This window comes from Cygnus olor, chromosome 7 (assembly GCF_009769625.2).
Source record: "Cygnus olor isolate bCygOlo1 chromosome 7, bCygOlo1.pri.v2, whole genome shotgun sequence".
NCBI classification, from domain to species: Eukaryota; Metazoa; Chordata; class Aves; order Anseriformes; family Anatidae; genus Cygnus; species Cygnus olor.
This window is the reverse complement of record NC_049175.1, coordinates 16,580,523-16,595,830: the sequence shown is the minus strand read 5'-3', so window position 1 is coordinate 16,595,830 and position 15,308 is coordinate 16,580,523. Positions and strand designations below refer to the sequence as shown.

At 48.0% G+C, this 15,308-nt stretch overlaps 1 protein-coding gene across 2 annotated transcripts; it reads right to left on the bottom strand.

Moving 5' to 3' along the window:
• Nucleotides 1-630: 630 nt before the first annotated feature.
• LOC121073201 (lipase member M-like) lies at nucleotides 631-12,939 on the bottom strand. Of its 2 annotated transcripts, none has more exons than XM_040563960.1 (11): nucleotides 12,512-12,939; nucleotides 10,881-11,002; nucleotides 9,587-9,676; nucleotides 8,857-9,019; nucleotides 7,127-7,325; nucleotides 6,493-6,602; nucleotides 5,995-6,131; nucleotides 5,003-5,146; nucleotides 3,954-4,025; nucleotides 2,608-2,673; nucleotides 631-1,735 (listed from the first exon to the last, which is right to left on the bottom strand). In XM_040563960.1, exons 2-11 carry the CDS (start codon nucleotides 10,887-10,889, stop codon nucleotides 1,502-1,504), a joined length of 1,224 nt encoding a protein of 407 aa, XP_040419894.1. In that variant the 5' UTR covers nucleotides 10,890-11,002; nucleotides 12,512-12,939; the 3' UTR covers nucleotides 631-1,501. The 2 variants fall into 2 exon arrangements, with proteins under 2 accessions (XP_040419894.1, XP_040419893.1); XM_040563959.1 differs by lacking the exon at nucleotides 12,512-12,939 and adding an exon at nucleotides 11,373-12,282.
• Nucleotides 12,940-15,308: the final 2,369 nt, after the last annotated feature.

Genomic DNA, 15,308 nt, shown 5'->3' with positions numbered 1-15,308 from the left:
AGAGTCGATTTAGATTAGATATAAGGAAGAAATTTTTTACTGTGAGGGTGGTGGGGCACTGGAAGAAGCTACCCAGAGAAGCTGTGGATGCCCCATCCCTGGAAGTGTTCAAGGCCAGTTTGGATCGGGCTTTGGGCAACCTGGTCTGGTGGGAGGTATGATTACCTTGCCCAGTCCTTTTTTGTTCTAGCTTTAAGGATGGGGAGTGAATGTTTTTACAGTTGGTCTCCTTTGATCATTTCCTTAGACTCAGACAGAGCCTGCTACAGTTGTCCTACAGGGATGCGTGCCAGCACCAGCAGCCTCATCCCACCACCTCTAGACACTTGGATGGAAGCATGTTGCTAGCACCCACAGCTTGCCTTTGGGGAGGGCATTCCTACCCCTCCGCACCTCTCCTCAACTTCAATCCTGCCCTCTGCCACCCACCTCTTCCCTCAGGGTGCGTGGATGCTGGGGGCGTTGTGGACAGCGGGCACCTGCCAGTGTTGCAAGCCACAGAAAGCTGTCCCTGAGCAGGGGGAGGATTGGATAAGCTGCAGTCCCTCGCTTGCATGCAACAAGAGGTCTGTGCTGAAAACCTCTGTGCTCCTCCAGAGGTTTAAGGCAGTACAACCACACAGAGCCCAGTGGACCCTTTTTGCTTTATTATTATTTTTCATACATCTTTGTGGGAAAAGTGCCTTATCCTTTGCCCTGCTTGCTTGTAGACATACTTTAAGAATATCATTGCACAAACAGGCAAATTCACCATTCCTCCCTTAATCAATACTGTATTATGAAGGGTAATCCAGAGGCTAAGAACAGAGTTAGACTCCCGACTCTTCTTCTCTCTCACACGTAAGGAAAACCAAAGCATTTTCTGAGACTCAGCAAAAAGTGACTCTTCCATCTGGGTTTGTACCTTGGGACTATTACATAAAATTGTGCAAAATGGTCTTTTTCGGTACAGCTTATTGAAAACACTGTTGTGTATGATCAAGTTTGGTGTCACCTGAATCAGCAGTACTAGCTCTTTTTATTACTAGCAGAAAGTTTTTAGCTCCTTCTGACTGTAAAGCAATGAACTGTGTGGTCCCGTCTGAGCGCACTTGAAACACCAGCATGCACAACAGAGCCAAGCTGCTATCCTGTTGTTCGCAGCTGGGAACCCAGCCACAGGGAGGCCAGAGCCTACGGCAGCTGCCAAGAGCCAAGCTCCACAGAAATTGCTTGTTGCTGGAAACCCATGTGCGTGAGGCACCTGAGAGACTCAGAGTCGAAAGTCCATGCCCAACTTCTGCGAGGACCTCCACCTACTTAACCTAAATCCCATGTGATTCTCTGATCATGGGATTGGCCTATTTTCCTCACTTGCCAGAATAATATAATCCCACAACAAGTGCAGCAGTTTAATGAACCTTTTCACCTCTTTTTTTCCTCACTTTTTTTTTTTTTCTTCAAATAAAAGAAGCCCCCAAAGACAAAGAAGAAATGAACAATTACTGCCACTTTTCCAACTCTAGGCATTCTTCTTCATCAGTTCAAGAATTTCTTTGTATACTTGTTCATATGCTTGCGTACCCCAAAGGAAGTCGAAGTGGACGAATTCAGGAATATACTTCTTGTACACCATGTTGGTTATACGAGGCAGTGTTATATTTACATCTTCAGGGGCTGAAATCCAGTCCTTGCCGCCATACCATGCAGCAAGTGGTGCTTTCATATTTTCCAGCTCATAGAAAGGAGGTGTGCTCTGGAAGATAAATAATATTACTGAGAAAGAAAAGCCTGGGAAGTCACAATTTGAAGATACAAAGTGTTCTTGATTGCTGCTTGGAATTTCTTGCCTATCTGGAGAAATGGCCCAGAAAATATCACTGCAGATCTTGACTATGTCTTGCACTCCCACACATTTCACCAGAGGGACAAAAAATAACCAATGAATGACATCACACAACTCTTCTTTATAAGAAAGGTACAATCCCATATGACAAGGTAAATTCCATAAATCCCATAAAATTCAGTCTCAGTCACAGCAATATTTTCATTGTCGTTTGCTTTTTTCTCCTTCCTTCCTTCCTTCCTTCCTTCCTTCCTTCCTTCCTTCCTTCCTTCCTTCCTTCCTTCCCTCCTTCCCTCCCACCCTCCCTCCCTCCTTTTTCTTTCTCTTTCTTTCTTTCTTTCTTTCTTTCTTTCTTTCTCTCTTTCTTTCTTTCTTTCTTTTTCTTTCTTTTTTCTTTCTTTCTTTCTTTCTTTCTTTCTTTCTTTCTTTCTTTCTTTCTTTCTTTCTTTCTTTTTCTCTCTTTCTCTCTTTCTCTCTTTCTCTTTCTCTTTCTCTGTCTTTCTCTCCTTCTTTCTCTCTCTCTTTCTCTCTCTCTCTTTCTCTTTCTTTCTTTCTTTTTTCTTTCTCTCTTTCTCTCCTTTCTCTCTCTTTCTCTCTCTTTCTCTTTCTTTCTTTCTTTCTTTCTCTTTCTTTCTTTCTTTTTTCTTTCTCTCTTTCTCTCCTTCTTTCTCTCTCTCTTTCTCTCTCTTTCTCTTTCTTTCTTTCTTTCTTTCTTTCTTTCTTTCTTTCTTTCTTTCTTTTTCTTTCTTTCTAACTGACAAATGAGAATGAATTTATCTTACCTGGTTATAATGAAGCACATTGTCGCTGCCATAATCATAATATTTGAATTCCCCTGTTTGATAGAGCTAGAAGAGGAGAGCTATGTTTATTTTCCATGCATTGCATGAGACCATGAGAAAGATAAAAGCAGGTGAGGAAGGGTGGATGGCTGATTTACCCCTGCACAGCTTCAAATATCAGTGAGAAGCTGTTTTTGACTGCATATTCTATTAAGAGCACAAAAGATAGACAAATTAAGCATGCTGATGCCCTAGAAATTATGTATTTCATTTCTAAATGGTAATAAACTGATTGAAACTGAACAGAAATGCTTTAGGAAGGTTTTGTATTGAAGCACTGGGTGTGCCATCATTTCAAAGGTCAGCAGGGGACCAGAGTTCATGTTCCTCTGGGATGGAAGCATGAGCTGTGTCCATCCAAATGGCGCTACTATCTCTGTGTGTACCCAGTTTGTATTTTCCTGTCATGCTTGTGCTGTCACACAGGATGCTTCATTTTCACTTAATTAGTCAGACCAACACTTTTTATATCAACAGGAATCAATGGTTGCAGAAGGAGGACATTCCACCAGCTCTGTGCAATAAGCTCCCTGCTCCTTGGAGGAGGTTCAGCTGCTGGAGCCCAGTTCTGGGGCTTGCTGCCAGCCATCAGAGGGAACAGCTGCATGGTGGAGGTAGCCAGGGGACCCCACTGCTCCCTCCTGCCACCAGGGCTCGAGGATGCTGCTTGTTGTGTGTGATGTTGTCATTCACAAGGAGAGCTTGACTCCCAGGAAGATTTCAGCATGGCCTGTAAGTTCCCTCGGCATTGCTCACGTTTTTCCTCTCTCCTCTCTTGGGTGACTGGTGAGCTGCAGAGCATAGATGCCTGGAGGCTGAAGCCCCAGAAACACACAGTGCACCTAACACACATCCAAGAGCTACCCTCAAAAAAAGGCACATGTCATTAACTCTGGGCAAGTTTCCTTTGTCTGTCATGGTCCATGTCTCCAACAGAAGTTGTGCATGTTTTCAATGATTAATTGTTTTGGATACTGGATCTATTGACCCTCATCTCTTAGCCTTTACTCTAACATCTCTTGTTCTGGTTTATTACCAGTTTTTCCTTCCTTCTCCATCTCCTAGCAGCTCTAAAGTCTTCTGGTCATCTTTTGTCGAAAGTTGTGGCCAAAAGAACTGCATCTGCACAACTGTTTCATGCCAAATTTCCCCCTTCTCTCATAGAGCTCTGCAGGGAAAGTAATGGAGGATTATACCTAAGTAATGAAAGGAGGTCCTTGGCAGCTTAGAGAGAAGAATATGGTTCCTGGTTGCATGCTATCTTATTCTACAGCAGGAAATATTACCTGGCGCCAATGTAACATGTTTTTTAGGGATGTTGAATCAGGGTAGCGAGACAAGTAGACATCTATGCGGCTCTGGAAGAAACCATGGAGATATTTATTCTCTGCATTGGGGGAAATCCCATTAGAAATAAATTTAATCCTGTTCAGTAGCAATACAATGTCTTTGACTCACATAGGCTAGCTGGGGCTCTCATTTGCACAAACTGCTTCATCTTATCTCTTTGAAGACAAGGCTCAGCCCCATGTCATGCAAACCCACACTGCAGACAGACAGCAGCATGAAGGGTGCTGTAGAGATCCCTTCGGTAAGCCTGGCAATTTTCATGGGATGCTGGGTCACATTACCAGTCTATGCGGTTTTCAAATCAAAGTAAAACTCTGTATCTTGTGCTCAGGACCCTGTTGCAAAGACAATGTGCAACACATCACAGTAGTTCTACACATTATTTCTAAAGCATTCCCTCCTTGGAAAATTAAGGAATAACATCATCAATTTCCTTGAGAAATAGTGGCCTAGCTCTGACTCTATCCATGACCAACCTTGGTATCTCCATGGACCTGTCACTGATTTTACTTGCAGGAGCCGATTGTGACAGGATCTGGCTCTGAGGAAACAGCCCTTCCCCACATGAAGCTGTGAGGGGTCTCCATCCTCAGGGACAGCCCCAGCTCACCTGGACACAGCAATGAGCAACCTGGGTTGCTGCAGTGCTGGCCCTGTTGGGAGCAGATTTCTCGGTGAATGAAAGATGCAAAAGGCAGGTGAAGGCAGCTAGCTGACGGTGCTGCTTTAATTGGCTTTGAGGCACTACGTGCATCAAGTCTTGGAGTATTTTAAGTGAGTTAAGAGTCCCGGGGTCCCAGAACGTTTCACACAATCTCTGCACTGGGGCGTCTGCCGTGCAGGTGGCCAGCCCCACAGCCTGCCCCACTTCTGACAGGCAGTGAGAACAGGATATCGTGCTTCCCCTGACGTGGATTGCACAGCCAAATCAGGCTTAAACAATGAGAAACTGTATCACTTAATAAGTAATCTGTAGCATACATACCACATTTAAGCTGTTGGTAAACCCACCAGGCAAGTAAAGGACCAAAGAGCAAAAGCTTTTAAAGAATGTGTAGCCGCACAGACGGGAAGTCACTTGCTGCAAAATCTCGCCCTTATCGAAGACCAGTATGTGTCCTAAAATGAACTACGAAATGCAAAGGCATCAGTCAGCATGGTTCACAATGCTTCAGCAGCACGCAGAGGAGAGCTCACAAAGCCAGAACAACCCTCAGGAGATGTTGGCTACCAAAAATGGGGACCAGGACCCTTACATTGTGTGGCTGATGCTGGCATGGGCATGCTCTGTGTGGCCACGTAGGTCGGGAAAATGGGGAGCAAGGCTCCGTCTACCGGGACATCTACAACCACCTGAACTTGCTGTGCATCTGCTCTGGATTGGCAGCTGCAAGCATGCTGTGCCACTGGGATGTGACATGGAGGTGCCTGTCAGCAGTGAATCCCTATGCCCCCAAGCCTGCTGTGTGAGCGTGGCAGGAAGTGAGTCAGCAGCTCCGTCCCTGCCCTTTGGAAGGGCCCACACTCCTATTTCTCTTCCAGATGTTCCCCAGCAATCTGTTCACCCCTGGAAGTTGCTGTCTGCATTCCCACAACTTTGCTGTGCTTTGTAATTTCGCCTTTTCCAAAAAGATCAGGGCCCTGGAAGAGCCAGGATCTTTCCTAGAAGAAGTTTCTTCTAGAAGGAAGGATCCAGAAACAATATCTAGAAATAACTCTTCTCTGGTTAGGACTGGGCAGCATGATGTTTTACATGGTTTAATGCTCCCCAGGTTCAAGACTACAAGTACAAATGTACCCTGCTCAATGCAAAAGACAGACAGAGAGCAGGGAAATGAAAGAGACTTTCACCTTTCCCTCTCAGTTCATGTGTTTCAGGGCAAACCTTCCTTTTGGTGGGACCTTTCTCAAGTGCTAAACCAAGGACTGACCAACAGGAAAACCAGGAAAGCAGGTGAGTGTGTGGCAAGAACCTACCTTAACCAGACCCTCAGGAAGGTCAAACACCCTGACCAAGGGTGACTTCATGTTTGAGCTTGTGGTGATAGGAGCCAAAGCGAAAAACATCTTGATTTTGCGATCCAGCTCAGGAATGGAAGAAAACGCAATGAAACCTGTGGGAGTGAGAAGGAATCAGACCCTGCCCTGCTATTTATGTGTGAGTTTTGGCTCCCTGATGCCATTGGATGAGTCCCTAGAAAGTGCTCTAACATGCAAGAACAAGAGCATGTTGGTGACCTGACCTGGACCTTTTACTGCTGATGCATTTCAGCTCCCAGCTTGAATGTTGAGTCCAGCTGCAGCTCCCACAAGCCCTTCTTCAGGCTCTGGCAACAGCAGAATTAATCAAAAACCAATGCTGCAACAGTTTTTGGACCACCACTGCTCAAATATAATATAAACCTATACACAAATATAATATAAATCTATACACGAGGTGCACAGCCAACCTAATCCTGATGCCCTCATAAGTACCTGTGGTGGTGCCTTGAGAGTAAGCCACATAGTATAACTGCTCCTGTCCAGTTTTCTGCAAAATATAGTTGATTGTTGCTGGAAGGTCATACATGGCCATTTCATGAAAGCTGCAACAGAGATGGGCATGTAACTAAACTATTAGAATGATGAGAGTAACAGGCATGTCATGACAAATTTTGCCATGTAGTATTCACACCAGCATGTATGCAGGATCTGTGCTGCCACCTCTGAGTTGCAAAGTTTATTTGCTATTTGTCCCCATAAAAGATTAGTACATTTGCTCTGGAAAGTGCCATCTGCTCCTATCACCTTGAGGAGCCCCAGCTGCACGAACACCTTTGAGGATGAATCTGTTTGCAGGAAAAGGCTAAATTAGGGAAAGACTATTTGGGGAGGGCTATTTTTGCTAGGTCTCTAGCAGATATGGGCACCCCGGTCGTGTCTTGGTGGTGGAAGTAAACTTTATGCCCAATGGCAGCTTGTGCAACTGTGCTGGTGGAGCCACTTCTCCAGTCTAAGGAAACTGCAGGGCCAGGGATAGGAGCCCAACACAGTACCGGATACCTGCTTACTCTTCTGAAAGCACTCCCGGGCAGATCTAATGGCATTTCTGTAGCTTCATTGAAAATACCTGTAAGCTGAGTATTTCTCGTTGTGGTATTCAAACTCTTTGTGTTTGCGTGACCAGCTGTTCCCCCTGCTGTTTCCTATCCAGACATCATAGCCAGCATCCGCGAGGATGAAGCCCAGGCTGCTGTTGGGCAAGTTAGTAACCCAGTTACTGCCCTCCAACACCAGGCCATGCTGCAGGAGCACCGCAGGCTTTGGAGCTGAAGAAAGAAGAAAAGGGTCATTTTCTCCAACTAACATAACTTTCTAATCACAATTCAGATACTGCTTTGTCAGCGCCCCGCTGGAGAATTGACTACAGTGTAGGGAGAATGATTTGCCTGTGACCTTCAGCCTCTTTGGAGATGTGCTTTTGGTGAATGTGTCGGCTCTTTGGTAAGCCCAGGGCAGAGAAAACTGATAAAATGAAGCTGAAAAAAAAAGGTGGGACTCCACACTGAATGCAGCATGGTAAATTACGCCCCCAGGAAGAAGGAAACCATGCCCCATGTCTGTCTGGACACTGAATGTGCCCATTGTATGGAGACCAGCCTCCTCCTTGTGCCTTTTGTTTGGCTCAGTGTCTGACCAGGAGACACCAAAAACCCAGCATAGTCTAGGCTTTGTGTATATCTATCACAGCACAGCCCCATCACGAGAGACACAGGTACTGGAGGGGGCCAGAAGCATATCCTCCACCCATTTCTGCCCACTTCAATCCATATGGGCAAACTCCAGCACCCCAGAAAAAAAAAAAAAAAAAAAAAAAAAAAAACCACATTTTTTTTGACACAGCACCAAAAAGCCTGAACTGCCATAGGAAGAGAGTAGAAGAGAGCATGGAAAGATTCAATTTGGGAAGGACCGCTCCAATTCCCTGGTCAAAGCAGGTCCAACTTCACAGCCACAATAGGTCATCGTAGGGATATCTGAATTCAAACAGGAGGTCTACCACAGGCTGCACAATGAAAAGATTGATATAAAAGTTCCTCTGCTCTACTCTGCTCTGCTCTGCTCTACTCTGCTCTGCTCTGCTCTGCTCTCCTCTCCTCTCCTCTCCTCTCCTCTCCTCTCCTCTCCTCTCCTCTCCTCTCCTCTCCTCTCCTCTCCTCTCCTCTCCTCTCCTCCTCTTTTTTTTTTCGTCTTCTCTTTGTTCTGTTATTTTCTAGACCCTCACTGTAAGACGACAAAGTAACCTGAACAGAAATCTGGCTTTTTACACTCATCTGCCATGTTCATATGTCAGTCCTCCCATTTCCCAGGAGATTGGCACCCTGCCCAGATCGGGGCATCATCCTTTCCCTTTGAAACAATGGCTCAAGTCAGGAGCAGAAAGCAATCAAAATGGAGAGATGGCATTGGACTGGACATGTGGTGTTTTTTTGGTAATATATGTCTCTTAGCTGCTCTACAAGGAATACCTTTACCAGGTGCATGGGTCCATATTCCAGCTTCCCTTGTACTTTAGCTCATGGGTTTGTCTGGCTTTGGACTGGAGTAAAGTCTGGGGACAGATTTCTTTGCCTCATTCATTTTCCTTATCTTTCCCCTCCTCTTTTGGGTAGATCCTCCTGGAACAACAGGGTTGGCATGGTGGGCACCTGCATTTCTTCTGCTCCCGAGGCTAATCCTACAGGGAAGGATGCCTATCTGAGGACCCACCCATGTTGAGGCAGACCTTCCCATAGCCTCCTCCAGCCCAGCAAAGTTTTCGAGGCCCCAGGACCCAGCAGACCTTCTTGTGGCACTTACGGACGCAAAACATGCTGGAACCTTGTGTCTCTGCTTCATGGGAGGTGCTTGAACTTCCCGAGTTCCTACCATGAGGAATCCTCTGCATGGTGAGGTAATAACCATCATCTGTCACAATTTCGTGCTCTTCATAGGGGTACCCGTGGTAGCGAACGATTTCACCCTGCAGGACAGGAGGGACGACATGGGATAGGTCCGAAGGGAGGTGAGGGTTCTCCATCCTGGAGAGATGCCACACTAAGCCCCGGCCACCCTGTCCCAGATCTGGTTACTCCTGCTGTCAGCAGGAGGGTGGTGTAGGGACCTCCCTATGTCCCCTCACCAATGCTGTGGAGATACCATGACTTCAGCTAACAGTTTTGGCAGGTGTGAGTTTCTCTCACTCAGGTCTAGTAAAGAAAGGCCCAGGGCTGACTTTTATTTTGCAGTCAATGCCTATGAAGAGCTAGGCAGCAATGAGAGTGAAGCTCCAAGCCTGAGACAGCTGTCTGGACCAAACCAGTTGACCCAGACTGGACTGCCCATAAATGCCAGCTGTAAATCTGTGTGTGTATATACACAGGTAGACAAAAGGTCTAATAAACCTCTGGCACCAAACTCTGGTAAAAATACACATGCAGAGACCACGGCTCCTATCTAGACTGTGACAGTACATAACTTGCATATCCAAGATTTGAGCATTTTAGGGGCTGGCACATCAGGAAAAGAGCAGAGAGAAGGCAGGACTTACAACATCCATGAACACCTCGGGGCTTGCGTTGCACTTTTCAGTGCTGCAGATGAAACAAGCAATGGTGATGAACAGCCACATCATGGTTCTCTGCAAAACAGTGTCAATATAATGAGAATAAGAGACATTGGTCTTGCTGGCACAGGAGACAGGAATGGCGTTTGACATGTGCTATACTTTTATTAGTAGATTAATCTGACCACCCAACAGGTGAAACAATTTTAAAGTTGAAATCATCCAATTTGTTTTAAGAAATGCTCATTTTGCTTATCTTGTACAATGCCAGGGTCCAAACTCCATCACATTTTAATCACGTTCTCCATCAGAGCCTCGTATTTTGAAAAAGTATTTACATGCACATACACGTATACATCTGTACCCACCTAAGCATTCCTGGTCTTTGAGGAGAGGATTACAGACTATTCATTTTAAATGATGTTTCAGATAATCAGAATAATTTGGTTAAACTAGCCAAACTAGTCAGAAGTAAATCACACGATTTTAAATTTTAGGATAATGGAGGTTTTGTTTATAACACTTTTGGTTGGGCTCTCTTTATGGCTGGAGGTAAGACTGTAGAAACCTTAGGACACTTTGGATTTGTTTGCAAACCAGCATGATGTACTGTCCCAGGAGACCTTCTCTTCTTCCTGATGGCACAAATGCTGTACCAAGACTTCAGGCCTTTTGAGGAGCCCGCATGGGGGCCCCACTGCTCCTGCATGTGTGTGGCTTTCACAGCACAGGCATCAAGTCAGCATGCTCAGGGCTAGAAAGGATCTCAGATCATGCTGTGGTCACACTGAGGCAGCATGGAGACCAGCTGATGAGCCCGGCCGAACCCCACTGCAATCCACCCCACTGCCTCCCTGCAAAATATCTTGCTGGCCAAGGAAAGGAGGAGAGCGAGCAGGTTTCCATCATCTCTCTCTGGCTGGAGTAACTGGCTTTCCTTGCTGCAGGAGGTGGTTGCACAGAGGGGAAGAAGGCCACCTACTCCCTTTGCTGTCTCTGGAGCAGATGTGGGCAGGATCACACCAGCACTGCTGTGCTGCTGGAGGGGGCATTGGGAGGTCCTTTGCCCATGTCCTACTCACAGCAGGGCTATCACCAGCACTGGGTCCTGGTGGTTGTGGCATGGCCCAGCCAATGGAGACCCCCCACCTCCCCAGGGACCTCCCTGCTCTGGGGGAGAAGGGTTCCCTGCATCCAACCCAAGCACCTGGGGCTGCCAGGCATTGCATTGCCCATGGCAGCTGGGGTCAGCCACAGGCAGCTGCAGGGCCATTCTCACCATGCTCATGAGGAGGGCAGGGCCACCAGGACCAGCGGGCAGAGGAGGGAGGCTCAGCAGGGTAGCGGCTGTGTGTGCTGCCGATGGCTCCACTCCCGAAGATGCCTGGGTCTGTCTTGTTGCTTTGTATTGAAAAGCAAAGCAAGGGGAGACAGAAAGAGATAGAAAGCATTTTTCACGGTGCAACGTCACGGGAATAGCATGCAATTTCAAGGGAAGAGCCTAGCTCAGGACGGACCTTCCCTTGCAACAGCCAACCTGGAAAAATAACCCCTCTGTAAATTGGCAGCCAAAGGACCATTGGCTCAGCAGCAGAGAGAAACCTCTTGCACCAGCAGCACGTTCCTGACTTCTGAGCATCCCCACCATCCCTCCCTTGAGCAGAAAACAACTGTTCTGTTGTCCCCCCCTCCGCGGGACTCTTCAGCTCACTGCACCTCTCTCCTGACGCCCACACAGACGCAGTTCAAGCACAGAAGGAGGAACGGTTACCCATCAGCTCGTCTGCTGCAGCAGGACAGGTGCCTTCGTCCCAGGATCTGCCGAGCAGGAGGGAGAGGAGCGTGCTCTCTGTGCTGCACTCTCCCCCCACACACCAGGCTGTTATCCCTCTGCTCCGCGCACCTGGCAGTGCCGCAGGTCGCCACTCCCCATAATCCCTTCTCCCACTAATGTGTAATTTACCCAAGAACTGGAATCGCTCCAAAAGGTGACACCCTTCCTATCCAGGCTCACGTGGGAATATTACCCAGAAGAGGAGAGACACATGGCGAATAGGCCATTCCCACCCAATGCAGTGCAGTGTGATCTGACATTGCCCATGGCCTCCATGGGGCCAGCGTGCTGCTGCCAGACCGCTCCCTGCCTGTACCGGGGTGGAAGGGGCTGGGGATGAAGCTGCCTTGCACTCCCACGGGAGCAGTTTCATCGGGAGGACGTGCCCTTTCTTACACAGCACGTGGGACGCCTGCCGGGAGCACTGCATGAGGTGACTTTCTCTGCTGGGTGTCTGTGCACGGCCACCCCCACCTGCGTGGTTACCTCCATGTGTCGGCGTGCACTTAACGTGGCCCCTGTTAGGAGATGTTAGCCTGCCCCGCGTGCCTCCTGTGGGCTGCACCGCTTCGCAGCTGGCAGTGTCCTCAGTCCACCGCTGCCAGGGGGGCTCTGCAGAGCTGGCGAAGGCTGGCATGGGCCGTGGGTGGATTTTTGGCAGCACTGCCTTCCAAGCCAGCACTCCACCCCTCGCCAAGCTGCCTACGCGCTTGCATATTGCAATGACCCAGCTTAGAGGGAGCAGTATGATCTGGGGTCTGGCTCCTGTCGTCTCTCCTGACGTTAATACCTGCTAGATCTGGTCAAGCAGAGCTTGTTAAATGACAAACAGGAGCTCTTTGGGAAGCCTAGATAAGCCCACCTCAATCCAAAGCTGTAATGACTGGTTTTCACTAACGACTAGCTTAAGGCAGGGCCAAAAGCTCTCCCAGCCGCACCTCTCACGAGCAGTGACTCAGCCCAGAGCCTGATTTCTCCCCTGCAGGGAGAGGAGGAAAGGCAGAAAGGCAGGACCAAGTATGTTGACAACAAACCACTCCTGCCCCCCAGCGTATATTAACACCGACGCAACTCACCTTTCCTTGGGGAGAGGCCTTCAGAGAGTCTCCTGATCTAGCCATGGCTACTCCTGGTCCCATACACCAAGTCTGGGTCTGTGTTACTTCCCATATTACTTTCCATATTACTTGAGCCTGATGGCAAGAGAGAAGAACAGGAGCTAAACATTCACCAAGTTGTTCCCAGTGACCTCAGACCTCAGCGCACTCTTGTGTGGGATGGGGACTTTCCAGAGAGGACCAGAACATCTGCTGAGGCTTGCTACGCCACCAGGATGGAGTCGTGTCCCCTGGGTCCCTTCTGCACCAGTCCCAGCCCATATCTCACTACTGCCATCTCTGCAACCCCATGAGTATTCCCTCCCTCTCCTCAAGCACTGATAAAATCAGGCTGGAAGGCCTCCAGAACGACCTCAATCAGCCCTGAATTATTGCATAGACTATTAAGGTGTGAACAAGCCAGTAAAATCAGCCACAATCAGATCTCCTGAAGCATCGACATTTTCTTACTCAGAGGCTTATCTGCCATCTGCAGAAATAAGACTTGTGCATGTTGCAGCCTGTAGTGGATGGGACATCTGGAGTGCATTTGTATACCCAGACATCCAGCACATTGCAGAAGGGATTTATATCAGGCAGCTGCAATTTTAGCCCATTTTCTGGCAATGAACAGGGAGGGTCCACAGTATACAGCACATACCGAATACCACCTAGTGAGGGAGACAGCACAGGGGCTTGTTAGACTCAGCATCACAACACAATCTATGCTCCCAGGCTTGGAATGTGTTGTGCTCCCTGTGACAGCCTTGCAGGTCCCTGGTAGCACATTTTCCCCATGGGCTGCAGCCTCCTCCCGGCCACATCCACCTGCTCCACCAGGGGCTCCTCCACGGGCTGCAGCGTGGAGATCTGCTCCATGTGGGACCCATGGGCTGCAGGGGGACAGCCTGCTCCACCAGGGGCCTCTCCACAGGCCGCAGGGGAACTGCTGCTGTGTGCTTGGAGTACAGCCTGCCCTCCTTCTGCACTCACCTTGGGGTCTGCAGGGCCGGTTCTCTCTCAGTTTCTCACTCCTCTCTCCCAACTGCTCCTGTGCGGCACTTCTTATCCTGTCTCAAATATACTATCATAAATACGTTATCATTTAAGCAATGATGGTGGCACAGCTACAAGTGCACGAACACGTCCTGAAATGCGCCCTGCATTTGTGTTGGGAAGAATCAATGCATTCAGACACCCTTCTTCTATGACCTGACATACTTGTAGATATTTGGATTACTGCCCTTTCCTTTCTCCTAAAAAATATGTTACTTTATTTTTCCTACTGGCTGCATTTGTTATTGGAGAAATAACACAATTCTCTCATCTGTCCAAAGAAAGAAGAACAGCAATTAAAAAAAAAAATCCATCTACAAAATTAAAAGAGAAATAAAGAATTCTGAGCTGAAAAGCCAGGCTTACCTCATAGGTTTTAAAAATTATTTTATTTTCCTCTTGCAACAACAAAAGCCCACTAAAGGGAAGAGAGAAGAGGGTATTACTCGAAAGCAACCACAAATCAAACTGTTGGACTGCTTTATCATTTGTGCTGCTGGTAGGTATCAAATCCCAGCAGGACTAGTGTGAGTTGGCCTGAGTAATGGTAGCAAATTTCCAACACACACAAGTTTTGTCTGCCCATAGAGCAGGGGAGTATGACTTCTGTCTGGCTGAAAACCACTGAACCACAGCAGGAGACACTGAACTAGTAGGAGAAAGCTCCTCTACCTCGTGGGCACTGGGCGTTCAAGGAATCATCTGAAGCTGTTGCTGACTGCAGTGGTAGCCACAGGAAGACATGGCAGTTTTGGACTTGCTTGGGTTCTGAAATGGAATTTTTCAGAGATTTTAAAATTTATGTATTCTGAAATCTCTTAAATTTTCTTGAGATTATTTTTTCCAAACTTTTGAAAGTTTTTGTTGTCATTTGAAACTGTGCTTTGAACACAATATTTTGAAACACACATGACCTTTCAGGAAACACCAAAGCCAAATTCTCTTTGTTTTGATAGAGGCCAAGTCACGTCTATTCAACAGCAATCCTTACAAAACCTCCTGCTCCTGGAGGGGCTTTCTGCAAAGAAAACCACAACAGGAGCTGGTGCCAGGGCAAGAGAGTTAGGGGAGAGAGGGGCACCAAGCACCCTCCCTACTCATAGACTGTCAATGCCCAGCATGCAAGCTGCTGCCCACTAGTTGTGCTGCCAAGGGGTGCTCCTGGAAATACTCTTGGGTGGGTGCACAGCCTTGGTGGCACGGGGACCAAAGCTGCTGTGCCTCAGTGGCTCCACAGTCCCCAGTCCCCTTGGGCAGCGCTGAGAGCAGACCTCCTCCATAACAGGAGGCCTCCTGCCCAAAGCCTCTTTAATTGCTCTTTCCTAGACTGCTCCGTGCTACCTGCTCTTTAGCTGGATGCTCTCTGGTCACATACGCAGACAGGTCTTGGCCTGAATGCTCTCCACAGAATGGTTATCTCCTAAGGATTAGAGAAATCTTGGGCAGTAGAGGGTGCTGTGAAAGCATTTGTGAGGGAGACGATCTACATGGACCATCTGGATCCACGTGGTGTTGTGGAGGCCAGGCTGGGCTCGGAGAGAACATTTGGTGGTTCTCCACAGCCCTGAGGAGATGTGAGGGGTGGCTGGGTGCTGCTCGCCCATGGCCACACGGGGTGGAAATTCTGCAGGGATGGAGCCTTCTCTGCCAGGAGGATGGGATAGGCCACTTTCGGTCCAACCCTGCACTTTGGTCACAACAACCCCATGCAACACTACAG